The following is a 13,250-nucleotide window of genomic DNA, read 5'->3' as shown; positions in this document are numbered from 1 at the left end:
AGTATATTGATCTCACTGGTGAGTCACATAGGAGCCTTCCCCTCTGCATAAATTAATCACCAGCCAGGCCAGGCACATATACACAGAGGCACTCCCCCAAGTATCAAGGACTTTAAATGTTATCACAAGCAGCTTGAATTCATTCTGGAAGTGTATTGGCAGCCAACATAGAGCATATTACAGTAGTCTGTTTGGGATACCCTGTCCATTTGACTACCTCATACTAGAAGGGATGAACTCATTAAAAGGCAGAAGGTACATCTGATGGAGGAGCAGGGTTCTTGGTACCAGCAGTTGTAGTGTTCCAGTGTAAGGCCCCTGAGCTTGCATTGGACCATTTCTTTATGAAATTCAAATCAAACAACATAGAAACTATCAGGAAGCACAGATTAGACCAGATAAGTATCCTGATGTCACATGATTTTGATAATTTTTCAGTGACTGGCTCAGTTTCAAAATAAAAACATTTTGGAACAAATTCTGTCTGTCTGTCTGTTGTAGCTTAGCATTTACAGCATTATGAAGACCATCTTCAAAATATAGCCCGTTCCCATAAACATATTAATGCAGAAGCAAGTGCCACTGATTTTAAGGTGACTCGTGTATATGTTTCTACAAGTTGCCTGTTGACATATGGTGACTGCCCCCTCATAAATATTTTAGCACAAACCTATCCATGTTTGCTATCAAGTTAATCTATCTCAGCAAAGTCTGCATAGACATGCACTCTTAACTGTACAGTTCTAAACAGATCTAAAAAAAACCCACAGTTAAGAGGGGCCTATTCTCAGGTATATGTGAACAGAACTGCAGCCTCAAATCCTTTTCTTTTGTTCCCCAGTAATGCTCTTGATTTGTTATAGATCTCCTCTGTTTTTTATGGGAAAACATTTCAGAACCAGTTAATTTTGATGGCTTTATGTGAACCTTTTTGACTGTGTATTGTGGCAACTTCACTGCATATTTGTCTTTTTCTATTCAAGTAGAAATATCTCTAGGTGCCAATGGTGACAATTATTATATTATATTCTGTATTTTCTACAGAATATCAGCACTGGAATGGCAATAGCCGGAGTGATTTTACTTGCAAAGAGTGTTAAACTGGTAAGTTGTGGATTGAGTGGAAAGATTATAAAACATCTACAGCCACTTGACAGAAAGGATATAAGAGCAATAAAATTCCGTACCACTGACCTTCTCATGTATTTCAGTTTATCTATTATAAGCAAGAGGGAAAGCTTCTGTTATGTTTTATGTAGTGTTCAAGTAGAGAGGAATAAACTTGAATGAGCTTCAGTATGTTACAGATCATAACTGTCTTAATTTTAACCAGCAAACCAGATTTTATTGCTACAATAAATTGCTTAGTTTGAAGATATTCTTCTAAGAGTGTTTATTTATTTATTTGTATTTTGCCTTTGTTCCAATATGGGACTCAAAGTGACTACATATCTCCTTTGAATATCTTCTTTGCAGATATGTCAGTTACTTTTTGACCCTGAAATGTCAGATTGGGAACATTTCTCAGAGTTGTTTTATTTTGTTTATTGACAAAACCTTCAGATGCAAGATCTCTGCAAGGTCTTCTGCTTCAGTCAAGAGTTTTCACAGTACAAAAGGAAGATTTGGGAAAGAAACCCTGGTGGCCTGTCTTAGTCTGGAGGCCACATAATATATGAGCAGCACATATAAGAGTCAGTCTAATGAGAAACTCCAGCTATTTGTGCAGCCCCTGCTTGTAGTTCTTTTTTCCCATCAATCAGTTTCTGGCTTGTTGTCATCTTATAAATGAGAGATCTCTGAGAGACCTCCAAGAGCCCCAGTCATTAATAGCCCTGTCCAGGTCTTGTCAACTCAGGGCCCTGGCTTCCTTGATTGAAGCATTCATCTATACTGTAGTCTTTCTCTTTTCCTGTTGCCTTCCACTTTCCCCAACATTATTTTTTCCAGTGAGTCAAACTGTCTCATGTATATTTCCAAAGCACAATAGCCTCAGTTTACCCTTTTGGTTTCTAGTGAGAGTAAAGACTTGATTTGCTATAAGGCCCATTGACTTGTCTTTTTTACAGTTCATGGTATCCATAGAAGTCTCCTCTAGCAACACACTTAAAATGAGTTGATAACCCTTCCTTTCAGCCTTCTCCACAGTTTTCACAACTACCCATTTAATTGCAAATACAGTGGCCTGGATGATTCTGACATAAAGACCTTGGACCAACCACCAGCTTCCTCCCTTCTTGCCATACACTGGTCTTTCAGAGTTTTAACATCCATGGCTTCATAATTCAACCTCCACCCTTGCTATTTTTCCTTTGTGATATGGTAAGGGTCCATAGCTGAAAGGGAAATATAGTACTCCAAAGCTGCAAGGTAGAACATTGATAGGGCCATTTTACATGCTTACTATTTAAGGGTACAGTTGAAATATCTTAGATGGATTTCATAGGGGTTTCTTAGGCAAGAAATACTCAGAGGTGGTCTTACCAGTTATTTCCTCTGAAATATAAACTACAGCACATGGTATTTGTTGGCAATATCCCATCCAAGTACTGACTGCTTAGCTTCCAAGATCTTGTGCCTTTAGTATATAATTGACCCTCCATATCCACAGATATTTATATCTATGGATTTAACCATCCCCAGATTGAGTGTGTATACACACACACACATACACAGAGAGAGAGAGAGAGAGAGAGAGAGATTTCCCAAAGAGCAAACATGGATTTTGCCATTTTATATAAGGGACACCATTTTAGTACACCATTGTATTAATGGGATTGGAGCCTCCATGGATTTTGGTATCCACATTGGGTCCTGGAACCAAGGTCCAATTTAGAGTTGCCATATGTTGGAAATGACAGTAAGGCACACAACAACAACAGTAGTGGATAATATATGAGTGTGGATTGCAGAGCTAAGGGTACTTTTAGTATCATAAGACCAGTTTATAAAGTGAGAATTTGCCATAGTCTGAGCTTTTTTAAATGAATGATTAAAGATATTGCTGTTCAGTCATGCATATATTACAAGAATCAAGTATAAAGTTACCCTGCTTGTATTCATTTTGTCATGTTTTTTTTTTCTTGTCTCTTTTTTCTTCCTTTTATGGATAGACAGCCAAATTCACAAATGCCTTGGAAATACCCTTGGAATTTATAGAAAAAAATGTTAAACTCCGTGGACGGTTACACCGAATAACTGATCAAGGATTTGAAATTGAGCATGTCCCCATCACCCTTCCAATTATTTCATCTTTGCAGAAGAGATGTAAGTAGGATGAACTTTATAATTGTCCTCATAATGGCAAAGCTAAACAATCATTAACCATTTGTTACCAGAATATGATTGAACAAAAAAAATGGAACATGTATTGATATTTCAGAAGAATGTGAGCAGCTAATATCTAAATATTTATTTGTTAGATGTATATCCTGCCTACCCACCCACCCACCCACCATGGGAATCATGCCAACTTAGAGTAAATCAAATGCTGTATTATAAGCAAGACTCCATGAATATCTTTTTTAAAGGGGGAATTTTCAAAAGTCACTTGATATACAGAATCTCTGTATATCCAAAGAAAAAGCATTAGAAATAGCACCAAGCATGTCAAAAGTTCTGGTGAAGAAAGCAGTCATTTAGAGATTATGTATTTATACAGTTTTGCTTTCTGTAAATACTTTATACTCTTCTCTCATCAATGCATGGCTTGAGGTAGAGGCAAAATGGTAGCTTTTATGTAAATAATACTTTTATCCATGTTCAGCACTATTTGTATCTTAACTTTTCCACTTGTGAATGAAATATATGGGAACCCTTCCCCCTATTATGCAGTTCCTTGTAGACACAGGTTTTGGACATGCTACTGGTGTTTCTTCAAGAATGAAGACAATCATTCCACAAACTCCATTGTTCTTATCAAGGGTGTCATTAGGGGGTGGGGGTGGGGGCCGGTCACACCAGGTGACACTCTAAGGGGGGTTGACACCACTGCTCTGCAACCATCGGTATTTTGGCAGAAACAAACTGTGGCATTCATTTGTTTCCCTTTAAAATGCTTTAAGAGATGGTGGGAGTAGTGTGAAGCTCAGTGGGAGCAAAAAGGAGAGGCTCTGAAATTTTTAAAGTTAAAATTTCAAAATTTAAAATTTAAAAAACTAAAAATTTAAAAATTATTGAAATGTTGAATTTTTAACCTTATATTTTCTTTTTAAAAATCACATTTTAACCAAATCTTTGCTATATATATGTAAATACCTTTAGGTTGTGCATATGATATTATAATTTGAAGGTATATAATTTTAATTTTGCTAGTTGTCACAACTATTAGCATGATATTCAGTGGTGTATGGGAATTACTGCTTATGAGTAACATCAGTGGAAAAAATATTATTAAAGATTCTGTATGGTGTAAAATGGGAGGAGGTCAATGGGGGGGGGTGACACTATGAGCGCCTGCACCAGGTGACACCAACCCTAGGGATGCCACTGCTACTCATAACAACCAGACTCATGGGAAAAACCCCATGGAAGTAATATCCCTTATACCTTAAAGGCACCAGAAGCCCCCTCTGAGGAGGATCAGCTTTTTAAAAGTTTATGAGTCTCAAATATAATATTGTTATTGGGTATACAGTACAGGTCTAGAACCTTAATAGCTCTAGTAAAGAATTGTGAAACATTTCATTCTGCCTAAATTATCATCACTTTTGAGAGGAAAAATGAAACAGCTAGATTGGTCTGATGGGGGAAGCATTTCCTAAATTTCATATTCACACCATTGATAATGTAATGACACAGTTGATTTCTGGAACAGTTCTTGGTTCCATTGGACATAGAAAAGATTGATTTTTTAAAACAAAAATAACAGGAAAAGCAAAAACATATGCCTGGGTCCAGACTATCTGAAAGTCTCCCTATATGAACTTACTTTAGTTTTAAAATCTTCAGGGTAAGGTGGTCCCTCAGTCCCACAACCATCACAAGCATATTTGGTAACTGAGGACATGGGAGACAACCTTCTCAATGGTGTTTATCACATGGAGGTTTTTGCAGCTCAGACCCGATGTGACTGCGGAAAGGCAACGGAAGGGCAACCAGGTGTGATAAAACATTCACGTTATAACGTGAATTCGCATAGCTGAACCAGGAGTCACCCCGGGTCTGAGCTGCAAAAACCTCCGTGTGATAAACACCAGTAGCTGCTTGCAGGTTGTGTAATCCTTGCATGGAAGGTTTGGTTGTCCCCCCATCTCCTTCAATTAGCAGGCAAATACCTCATGCCTTTAGCTTTTGATGCGGCTGTGCCTTTTTAAAAAATGTGCTTTAAATGTGTTTTAAATTGTTTTAACTTTGTATTTTTAATAGAATTGGTTTAATTTTTAAAAAAAACTTTTGTGCAAATAGTTTTAATTGTGTGTGAGCCAGCATGATGTATTAGTTTGAGAATTGAACTACAACTCTGGAGACCAGGTTTCGAAATCCTGCTCAGCCATGGAAACCCACTGGGTTACCTTGGGGAAATCACATTCCCTCAGCCTCAGAGGAAAGCAAAGGCAAATCTCCTCTGGACACATCTTGCCAAGAAAATCCCATGATAAGATTGCTGTATGGCCACCATAAATGACTTGAAGGCACACAACAACAACAACAGCACCAAGCTACCTTAGTTCCTGTGCAAAGAGAAAAGTAGGATGTAAATAAAATAAAATAAATGAATGAATAAAAATTTACTTGAACTGTGAAATCATCCTGAGAAACTTCCAGACTAATCACTCTTAATGCTACCAGAAGAAGTGATAGGGAAGCACAGATGCATCACAGGTGGAAGACAACAGTGGACCCTTCCAGATGGAGGACACTTAGTGCAATAAATCAAAAAGTTGTGGAGCTATACTATTGTTCCCAGAAATGGATTTTCTTCTGTTCAGAAAAAAGATGTGAAACCATGGAAAAACATTGCATGGTAACCTGTTGCTTACAATATTGTCCAGTATGAATATGAAATTCTGTGAACAAGGTAGGACAAGGTAGGTTTGTTGAAAGCCTCATCTGAAAGCAGTCTATGGCCCGAAACAGATGGGCCAAACAGTACAGCTTCCAGCTGCTTCAGGGGCAGGGCAGGACATTGTTGTTTGTTGTTTTTTTTATTTATATACCGCTATTCCAAAGATCATAGCGGTGAACAGCAAGTAAGCTAATTAGCAAGTAAGCTAATTTGCCCCCCAACAGTCTGGGTACTCATTTTAGCGACCTCGGAAGGATGCAAGCCTGAGTCGAGCTTGGGCCCTTTTGCTGGTCTTGAACTCGCAACCTTGTGGTTTCGAGTGAATGGCTGCAGTACAGGCATTTACCCACTGCGCCACCAAACAATGCACGCCCCCAGAGTGGCTGGAAGCCACTCTGAGAACACTTAAGGCAGCCCAAGGCTGCTGGCAGAAAGAATGGGGGAAATCCTCTCTGCATGCAGCTTGTCTGAGGGCCATCTGAGGGCCATCCAGTCGCCATGGTCCTGGGCCACTTAGGGCTTGATTGGGGTTGGAGCAGCCAGAGACCACTTTAAGCTGCTGGTCTTTTTGACCCCTATCTAGGCTCCCATGGAGTTCTGTGACTGAAGTGAGATGCAATAAAAAGCACTGGTTTAAATCCAATTTTACTCCCAAGTAAAATAGACCTATTGAAATAAATGGAATTTGTTAAGCAATGTCAACATCAGTCCTATGAATTTGCCTAGTCTTCTTCAGCTGAGACTAAAATTGGATTTAATCTTTTTATTTCAAAATCTTTAAATCTTCTAGAACTTCAGTTGCTCTTTTTTGTGTGCCTTCAAGTCATTTCTGACCTATGGCGACCCTAAACTGACCCTGTTATGGGCTTTTCTGGTATTCAGAGTGTATGACTTTCCCAAGGTTACCCAGTGGATTCCCATGGCCATGCAGGGAATCAGACAATGGTCTCAAGAGTTATAGTTGCTCTAAAGGTAAAAAGGTTTTCCCTTTGACATGATTGTCAAGTCGCGTCCAATTGTAGGGGGCGGTGCTCATCTGTTACTCAGCTGAGGGAGCCAGCATTGTCAAAGTGATGTGGCCAGCATGACTGAATGGTGAGGCACATGGAATGCTGTTACCTTTCCACCGAAGTGGTACCTATCTATCTACTTGCACTTTTACATGCTTTTGAACTGCTAGTTTGGCAGAAGCTGGAACTAGCGACAGGAGCTCACTTTGTTACATGGCGCTTGGGCCAAAAACTGCCAACCTTTCGATCATCAGAGTCAGCATCTTAATCATTAAGCCACCTACCTCTGCTTCTTAAATAGATTAAGTTAATAATGTGTTTCTGATAATATTGTTATAAAACAAAATGTTATGTATGTGTACCTAGGGCATTCAGATGGATTGTTACTGGTCAGACTTGCTGGCGTGGAATTAGTACCAGGTGGCACAGTCTGGTTAAAAGACGAAGTAAAATCCTCACAAATGATGTGGTTCCAACTTCTGGGAAGAAAGGATTCAGTGCTTCATTGCCTTGTGGTAGTCAGTAAGGTAAATAACAAAGCAGGGGGGAAATGGATACGCTTCCTTGAAGCTTGATCTTAAACATGTGTAGTCTGAAGTTGGTCCTACTGGGCTAATTTTAGGTTTGCAATGTTTTTTTCTTTGTATTTGCTATTTGAATCATTTTAGTTTACTCACTGTAATTTCTTAACTTTGATTTTTGTAAAAGACACACAGTGTTTCTAATGTTCTTTCTAAACAGGGTAGATTTTCCAGTGTCTGTCTGAATGAAGAAGTCTTGAAACAAGGGCTTGGCAAGACAGTTAATATTGAAGGACTAGCACATGAATCCAAGATATACTGGAAGCTTCACAAAAGGCTGCTTCAAGCTGAATTGAAAGCTGTCAAGAAACATAAAGGAATTTGGAAAGAGGAAACATTTGTTGAGAAACTTAAAGAGCATATTACCAATAATAAATATATACAAAAGTTGAAACAGTTTGCAACATGGCTAAGAATCCGCCTCTGAAAGCACTGGGATTTGTTGGGGGGAAAAACAACAGATGGAACAGGATGCAGTGTTATATTCTTTCTGTCAGGATAATATTACAAAATGCCTGGCCTTCTGTTGGTGGCTCCTGCCTTAAGGGACGAAAATGAAAAAACACAGAATTTTTTCTTGAGGAGATCAATGCATATAAGTAGATACTGGTATAAGTTGAATATATATTTTATTTTAAAAATGAAGAATCCAACCTAGGGTGCATAACTGTCCAGCACAAGAAGAAAATGTAACAATAACTGAACAGACAGTGATGTGAAAGTGCTGATATCTGTTACCTAGATACCTGTTAGCATGTGGATGTGATTTACAGAAGTCAGTTCTATGTTAACCATGGGGCATCTGGATATGAGAGCAGAGAGAACAATATACCTTTTCCCAGTGAAGTTTTTATTGTATATTACACTTCATTCAGTATATTGTAGCCAGAGTTGTTAAGTCAGCTAATGATGACTTCTGTCTACATCAGCCTGTAGCAAGATGTAAACCTCATGCTGCCATCAGGTTCTAAATGTATCTCACCTGGGCAAGTGTTTTTCCTAGTGCAATTAAATGCATGCCAGCAGCATGAAGATGGCAGCCTTACCATAGTAGTAGGATAATTTGGTTGCCTAAAACCCATCCTACAATTTCTCTTGAGTTTTACTTCTGTACTCTCTGTCCTATGGGAATCACAAGTTCTTATCACTGTAAACATCACAGTACTTTCACTGCTTGATATACTGTATTGAACTGCCTATTATGCATCTGTTTTAATCCAGAAAAAAATGGAAATGATACCAACCCAAGTGTATACTTACATTGAGCATGTGTTTATAATAATAATAAATTTTTTTTATTTCTATACTGCTATTCCAGCAATCACAGCGGTGTACATCAAAGAGTAAGACAATTAAAACATCAGCATGACAATAATACAAAGTTAACAATTAAGAACAGTAAAAACTAACAACACCCTATACAAGTGGCTGTGAAGAATGGAATACACAAAAACATTGCCAAGGGGAAGAGAATGACCACAGGCTCACGGGGGGGAAAGCCTGGCGGAACAAAAAAGTCTTCAAGTTCTTCTTGAAAGCATTGAGGGAGGTGGAAGTACGGAGCTCATTGGGGAGGGAGTTCCAGAGCTGAGGGGCTGAAATAGAGAAAGCCCTCTGAGCTGATACATATCGAGCGTCTGGAACTCTTAAAAGATGTCTTTCACCCGACCTGATAGTGCGGGGAAGGATTGTGTGGGAGAAGGTGGGCCCTCCAAGTACCACTGGGCCCAAGCCATTAGTGCTTGATGGTGAGACCAACACCTTGTATTCGGCCCGGAAGCGTATAGGCAGCCAATGGAGATCTTTTAGGACTGGTGTTATATGGCTGGCCCTGGAACATCCAGTAACCAGCCGAGCAGCCATATTCTGCACTAATTGAAGCTTCCGGGTTTGGTACAAGGGTTGCCCCATGTAAAGCACATTACAGAAATCTAATCGAGAGGTTACCAGAGCATGTATAACGGTTTCAAGGTCCTCCCGGCCAAGGAAGGGTCGCAGTTGGTGTATCAGCCGAAGCTGATAACAGATGCTCCTGACCGCCGCATCCACCTGAGCAGTAAGGTGAAGTGACGAGTCCAGAAGCACTCCCAAACTGCGAACAGAGTCCTTCACAGGGAGCGTGACCCCATTTAGGACAGGTGGAAAAATGCTGAGGTTTATTTTACTTCTAATGGAACCAACTTGGCTTTGTTGTAAAGTTTTTGTGGCCTGTAGGGAAATTGCATATAGTTTTACACAAAGAGCTTTTCATTCCTTTGCTGTGCAGGTCCAACCTGGTAGCTGTAGAAGCATTCATCCACTTTGTTGCTACTGGTATTTCCCAGGGACTAAACAGATTCAAGCCTTGATCATTCCATAGGGACCAAGGTTCACAGACAAATGTACCTGTTCGTGTTGTTTACAGACCACTTTCTGTGGTTGCAGTCCTAAATACATTTACAGTACTTAATAAAAACTTGCTGAAATTATGGACTTGCATTTGAGGAAGCGTCCATTAGACTAAGATGCAAGTCTTTTGCTGTGTAACCTTCCTTGTGTACTTCTTCCAAGATTAATTGACCTGATCATAACATCTGAGCATATGACTATTTACTTTAGTTGAACATTATGTATTACTGTTCTAAACCATTTATTTATATGCTTAACTAAGATTTGGCAATCTGCTGATAAGGCTAATATTTTAATAATTTGCCTCAACATCTTGAAAAATAATATGACACAGAAAAATAAATGCTCCAGTATTTCTTTTCCTATTCTCTTTGCAAATCACTCCAATATAAAGGAATATAATTCCTTAAAACATTAATCTATTTAATTACTAGTAATTCAGCTGCTTTAACAATAAAGTGATTAACTGTAAATCACTCTTGTAAATGTGCTAATTTCTTGTGTCACTGAGCTTTGTAACAGGATAACAGCTGACAGCATATGGTACATATGCGTGCCAGGCTTCCATTGCTGACTGTGGCATTGCAGATGGACCTCTCTGTGCACAATAAAGTGTGTGATTGTCAGTGATGAGAGGCCCCTTCTTCTGAGGCTGCCTGTCAAAATGGTGGCTTATGTCTTGTCAAGGAGATAGATGAAATGCTGGTGCCTCATGTTATCTCCTTCTGTAACCATTGTTAATAAATGAAAACAATTAAAACTATGCATGAGTGTAGTGACAGTGGTGTTGAAAAAGGCAAAGCGTTGAGCTGGATCCTTTGTTAGCTGAAAGGCACTAAACTTGCACGAGGGGCCTGGGTGAGGGGAGTTGTTAATGGCACAGAACAGTTGTAATATTCTCCTGTGCCTACTCTTGCCTCCACCATAGTGTCTGCTTAATTTAAAAGACCAGAAGAGAAAAATGAAGAAAGCATGCTAATATACTGACAATTCCTATTTGCTTCTCTTATAGGAAAACCAGATCTGGGCATGTGCAGATTGAAAAATATCTATGCCATATGAATGCATATATCTGCTTGTGGAGTATGAGAGGCTGCATCTGTTGTATCCTTATACTTTCAAATACAGACTCAACCTGTCCCTGGAGTTTATCAGACAAGGGAAATTGGAAGTATAATCCAATGGCAATCTGAACACAATCATGGGGTTTAAAGTTATTGCATGATAGATCGCCACACACAAATTCAGGCCATGGGAAGTCAGTCCGAGTGCAATCATGGGGTTTCGCGTTATTGAGTGATAGGCAAATTCGGGCAATGGCATGCTATTTGGGCAATGGGGAGCCAGTTTCAATGCAATGAGCATTCATGTAATTTCACTAAACTAGCAACTTTACGTGAATGCATTCTGGCCCCACTTTCTTTTCATTCGAAATTAAGAGAAATTCATCCGGTGTGATAAACTCCCCTGAGCGAAAGCTGTCCTTCCTCACTGAGAAAAGAAGCAGACTGTATAGTTCTTCCCTTATTTCTCTGTCAATGGCTTTTGGGTGGGGGAGGCTAGAATATACTCCCGTATCAGTCTTTTCATGAAGTGCAAATAGGGATGCCATAACCCGGTGGCCCCCGTGACAAACCCGCTTTTGGGGGCCCGGGCCCGGTCCGGTTTGGCCCCCAGCCCCCGATTTGGGGCCCACGCGGCACCAACCCACCTTCCCCTGCCTCCCCGTGCGGCCGCACCACCCACCTCCTCCTCTTCCTCCGTTCCAGGCCGTGCGGCCATGTGGAGGAAGCGAAGGAGGAGGCGGTGTGCGGGGGGAGGCGGAAGAGGGTGGCGCGGGCGCGCGCAGGAGCCGCACCTCCTCCTCCTTGGTTGCAGGCTTCACCAAGCGGAGGAGGAGGCAGAGGTGCCTGCCTGGCTTGGTGCTCCCTGTGCACACGCACGCGCACGCACAAAGGCATCAGGCACTGGCAGGCAGCCACCCACTGCCTCCTCCGCCTGGCACGCCTCCACGCTGGGGGCCCGGGAGACGGAGGCAGAGGAGGAGGCTGAGGCGGAGGTGGGTGGCTGCCTGCCTCCTGCCTTGGCGCGCAGGCGGGGGGAGAGCGCGCCAAGGCAGCCATCCACCTCCACCTCCGCTTTTGCCTGGGCTGGGAGGCAGAGGAGGAGGAGGGAGGAAGGAGGGAGGAAGGGAGGGAGGAGGAGCAGGGAGGGAGGAAGGAGGGAGGAAAGAAGGAGGGGGGAGGAAGGAGGGAAGAAGGAAGGGAGGAGGAGGAGGGAGGAAGGAAAGAGGGAGGGAGGAAGGGGGAGGAAGGAGGAAAGGGGAGGAAGGAGGGAAGAAGAAAGGGAGGAGGAGGGAGGGAGGGAGGAAGGGGGGAGGAAGGACAAGGAGGAAGAAGAGGAGGAGGAGGAAGAGAATAGTGATGATGATGATATGAGCCAGCTTCTGAGGCATGACCAATGTAAGTTGCTCTGATTTTTACAAAGTCATGCGCAGTGAAGAAAAACCAAAGTCCCTTGACCAAGTACACACTTCTGAGAAGTACAGTTGAATCCAAGGGCAAACCCACTTCTTGTTAAATCACCTTGACATATTCAGTGTGAAACCCAAAGAGTTTGGTTATGGAATAAGCCTCTGAAATATGCAAGAGATTGCCATGTTAAGTAAAGCCATGTTCAATGCCCCAATGTGCTGTTTGGAATGGGGGGAGGGGGGTTGGCCAGAAAGGGAAAGTCCATTTCTGTCATCTGTCTAGGAATAATGCCCAAATGTCCTCCATTTTGATCATGCCTAAGAAACATGTATTTATATTAACATTTTTTAAAAACCATCAATTTTTTCTGCGTGTCCTCCATTTTAAAAAAATGTGCCCTCCATGTGAAAATTTTGTCCTACATTTGTCCTGGTTTGGAGGTCCAGACTTATGGCAACCCTAAGTGCAAACATCACTTTTCCTCCAAGCAGTTGCTGCTGGTCAGTGGGGAAAAGAGGATGGATGGTTTGTCCAGGCCTCTTGTTCTGGTCCCAGCAGGGAGCCAGAAGTGACAGTGCTGTTTCAGAGGCTTATCACACACAGTGGCTTTTATTATGGTTATTATTTATGTCAGAAGTAATTCTGTTCTGGTTTTCTTTTTTCACATTTGTAGTAAAGTTCTGCTTTTTAATTATACTAATGCATTTCATTTCAAACAGATGCATCTTTGAGTATTTGATTCTGTTAGCATTTTATCTGTAGGAGTGATCTGAGAAGAAGAAGAAGAAAC

General features: G+C 41.1%; 1 protein-coding gene across 2 annotated transcripts in view; it reads left to right on the top strand.

Moving 5' to 3' along the window:
• C3H3orf33 (chromosome 3 C3orf33 homolog) overlaps positions 1-8,902 on the top strand; it is a 15,503-nt gene extending 6,601 nt beyond the window's left edge. The window contains exons 2-5 of one of the 2 annotated variants that reach the window (XM_042461008.1): positions 1,045-1,104; positions 3,114-3,267; positions 7,384-7,544; positions 7,759-8,902. In XM_042461008.1, the coding sequence (XP_042316942.1) occupies positions 1,045-1,104; positions 3,114-3,267; positions 7,384-7,544; positions 7,759-8,025 (642 nt within the window). In that variant the 3' untranslated portion in view covers positions 8,026-8,902. The remainder of the gene's footprint in view (positions 1-1,044; positions 1,105-3,113; positions 3,268-7,383; positions 7,545-7,758) is intronic. The other variant, XM_042461009.1, reaches the window with a different exon arrangement.
• The last annotated feature ends 4,348 nt before the right edge of the window (positions 8,903-13,250 follow it).

Source organism: Sceloporus undulatus, chromosome 3 (genome assembly GCF_019175285.1).
Source record: "Sceloporus undulatus isolate JIND9_A2432 ecotype Alabama chromosome 3, SceUnd_v1.1, whole genome shotgun sequence".
NCBI lineage: Eukaryota > Metazoa > Chordata > Lepidosauria > Squamata > Phrynosomatidae > Sceloporus > Sceloporus undulatus.
This window is presented reverse-complemented; position numbering and strand designations above follow the sequence as displayed.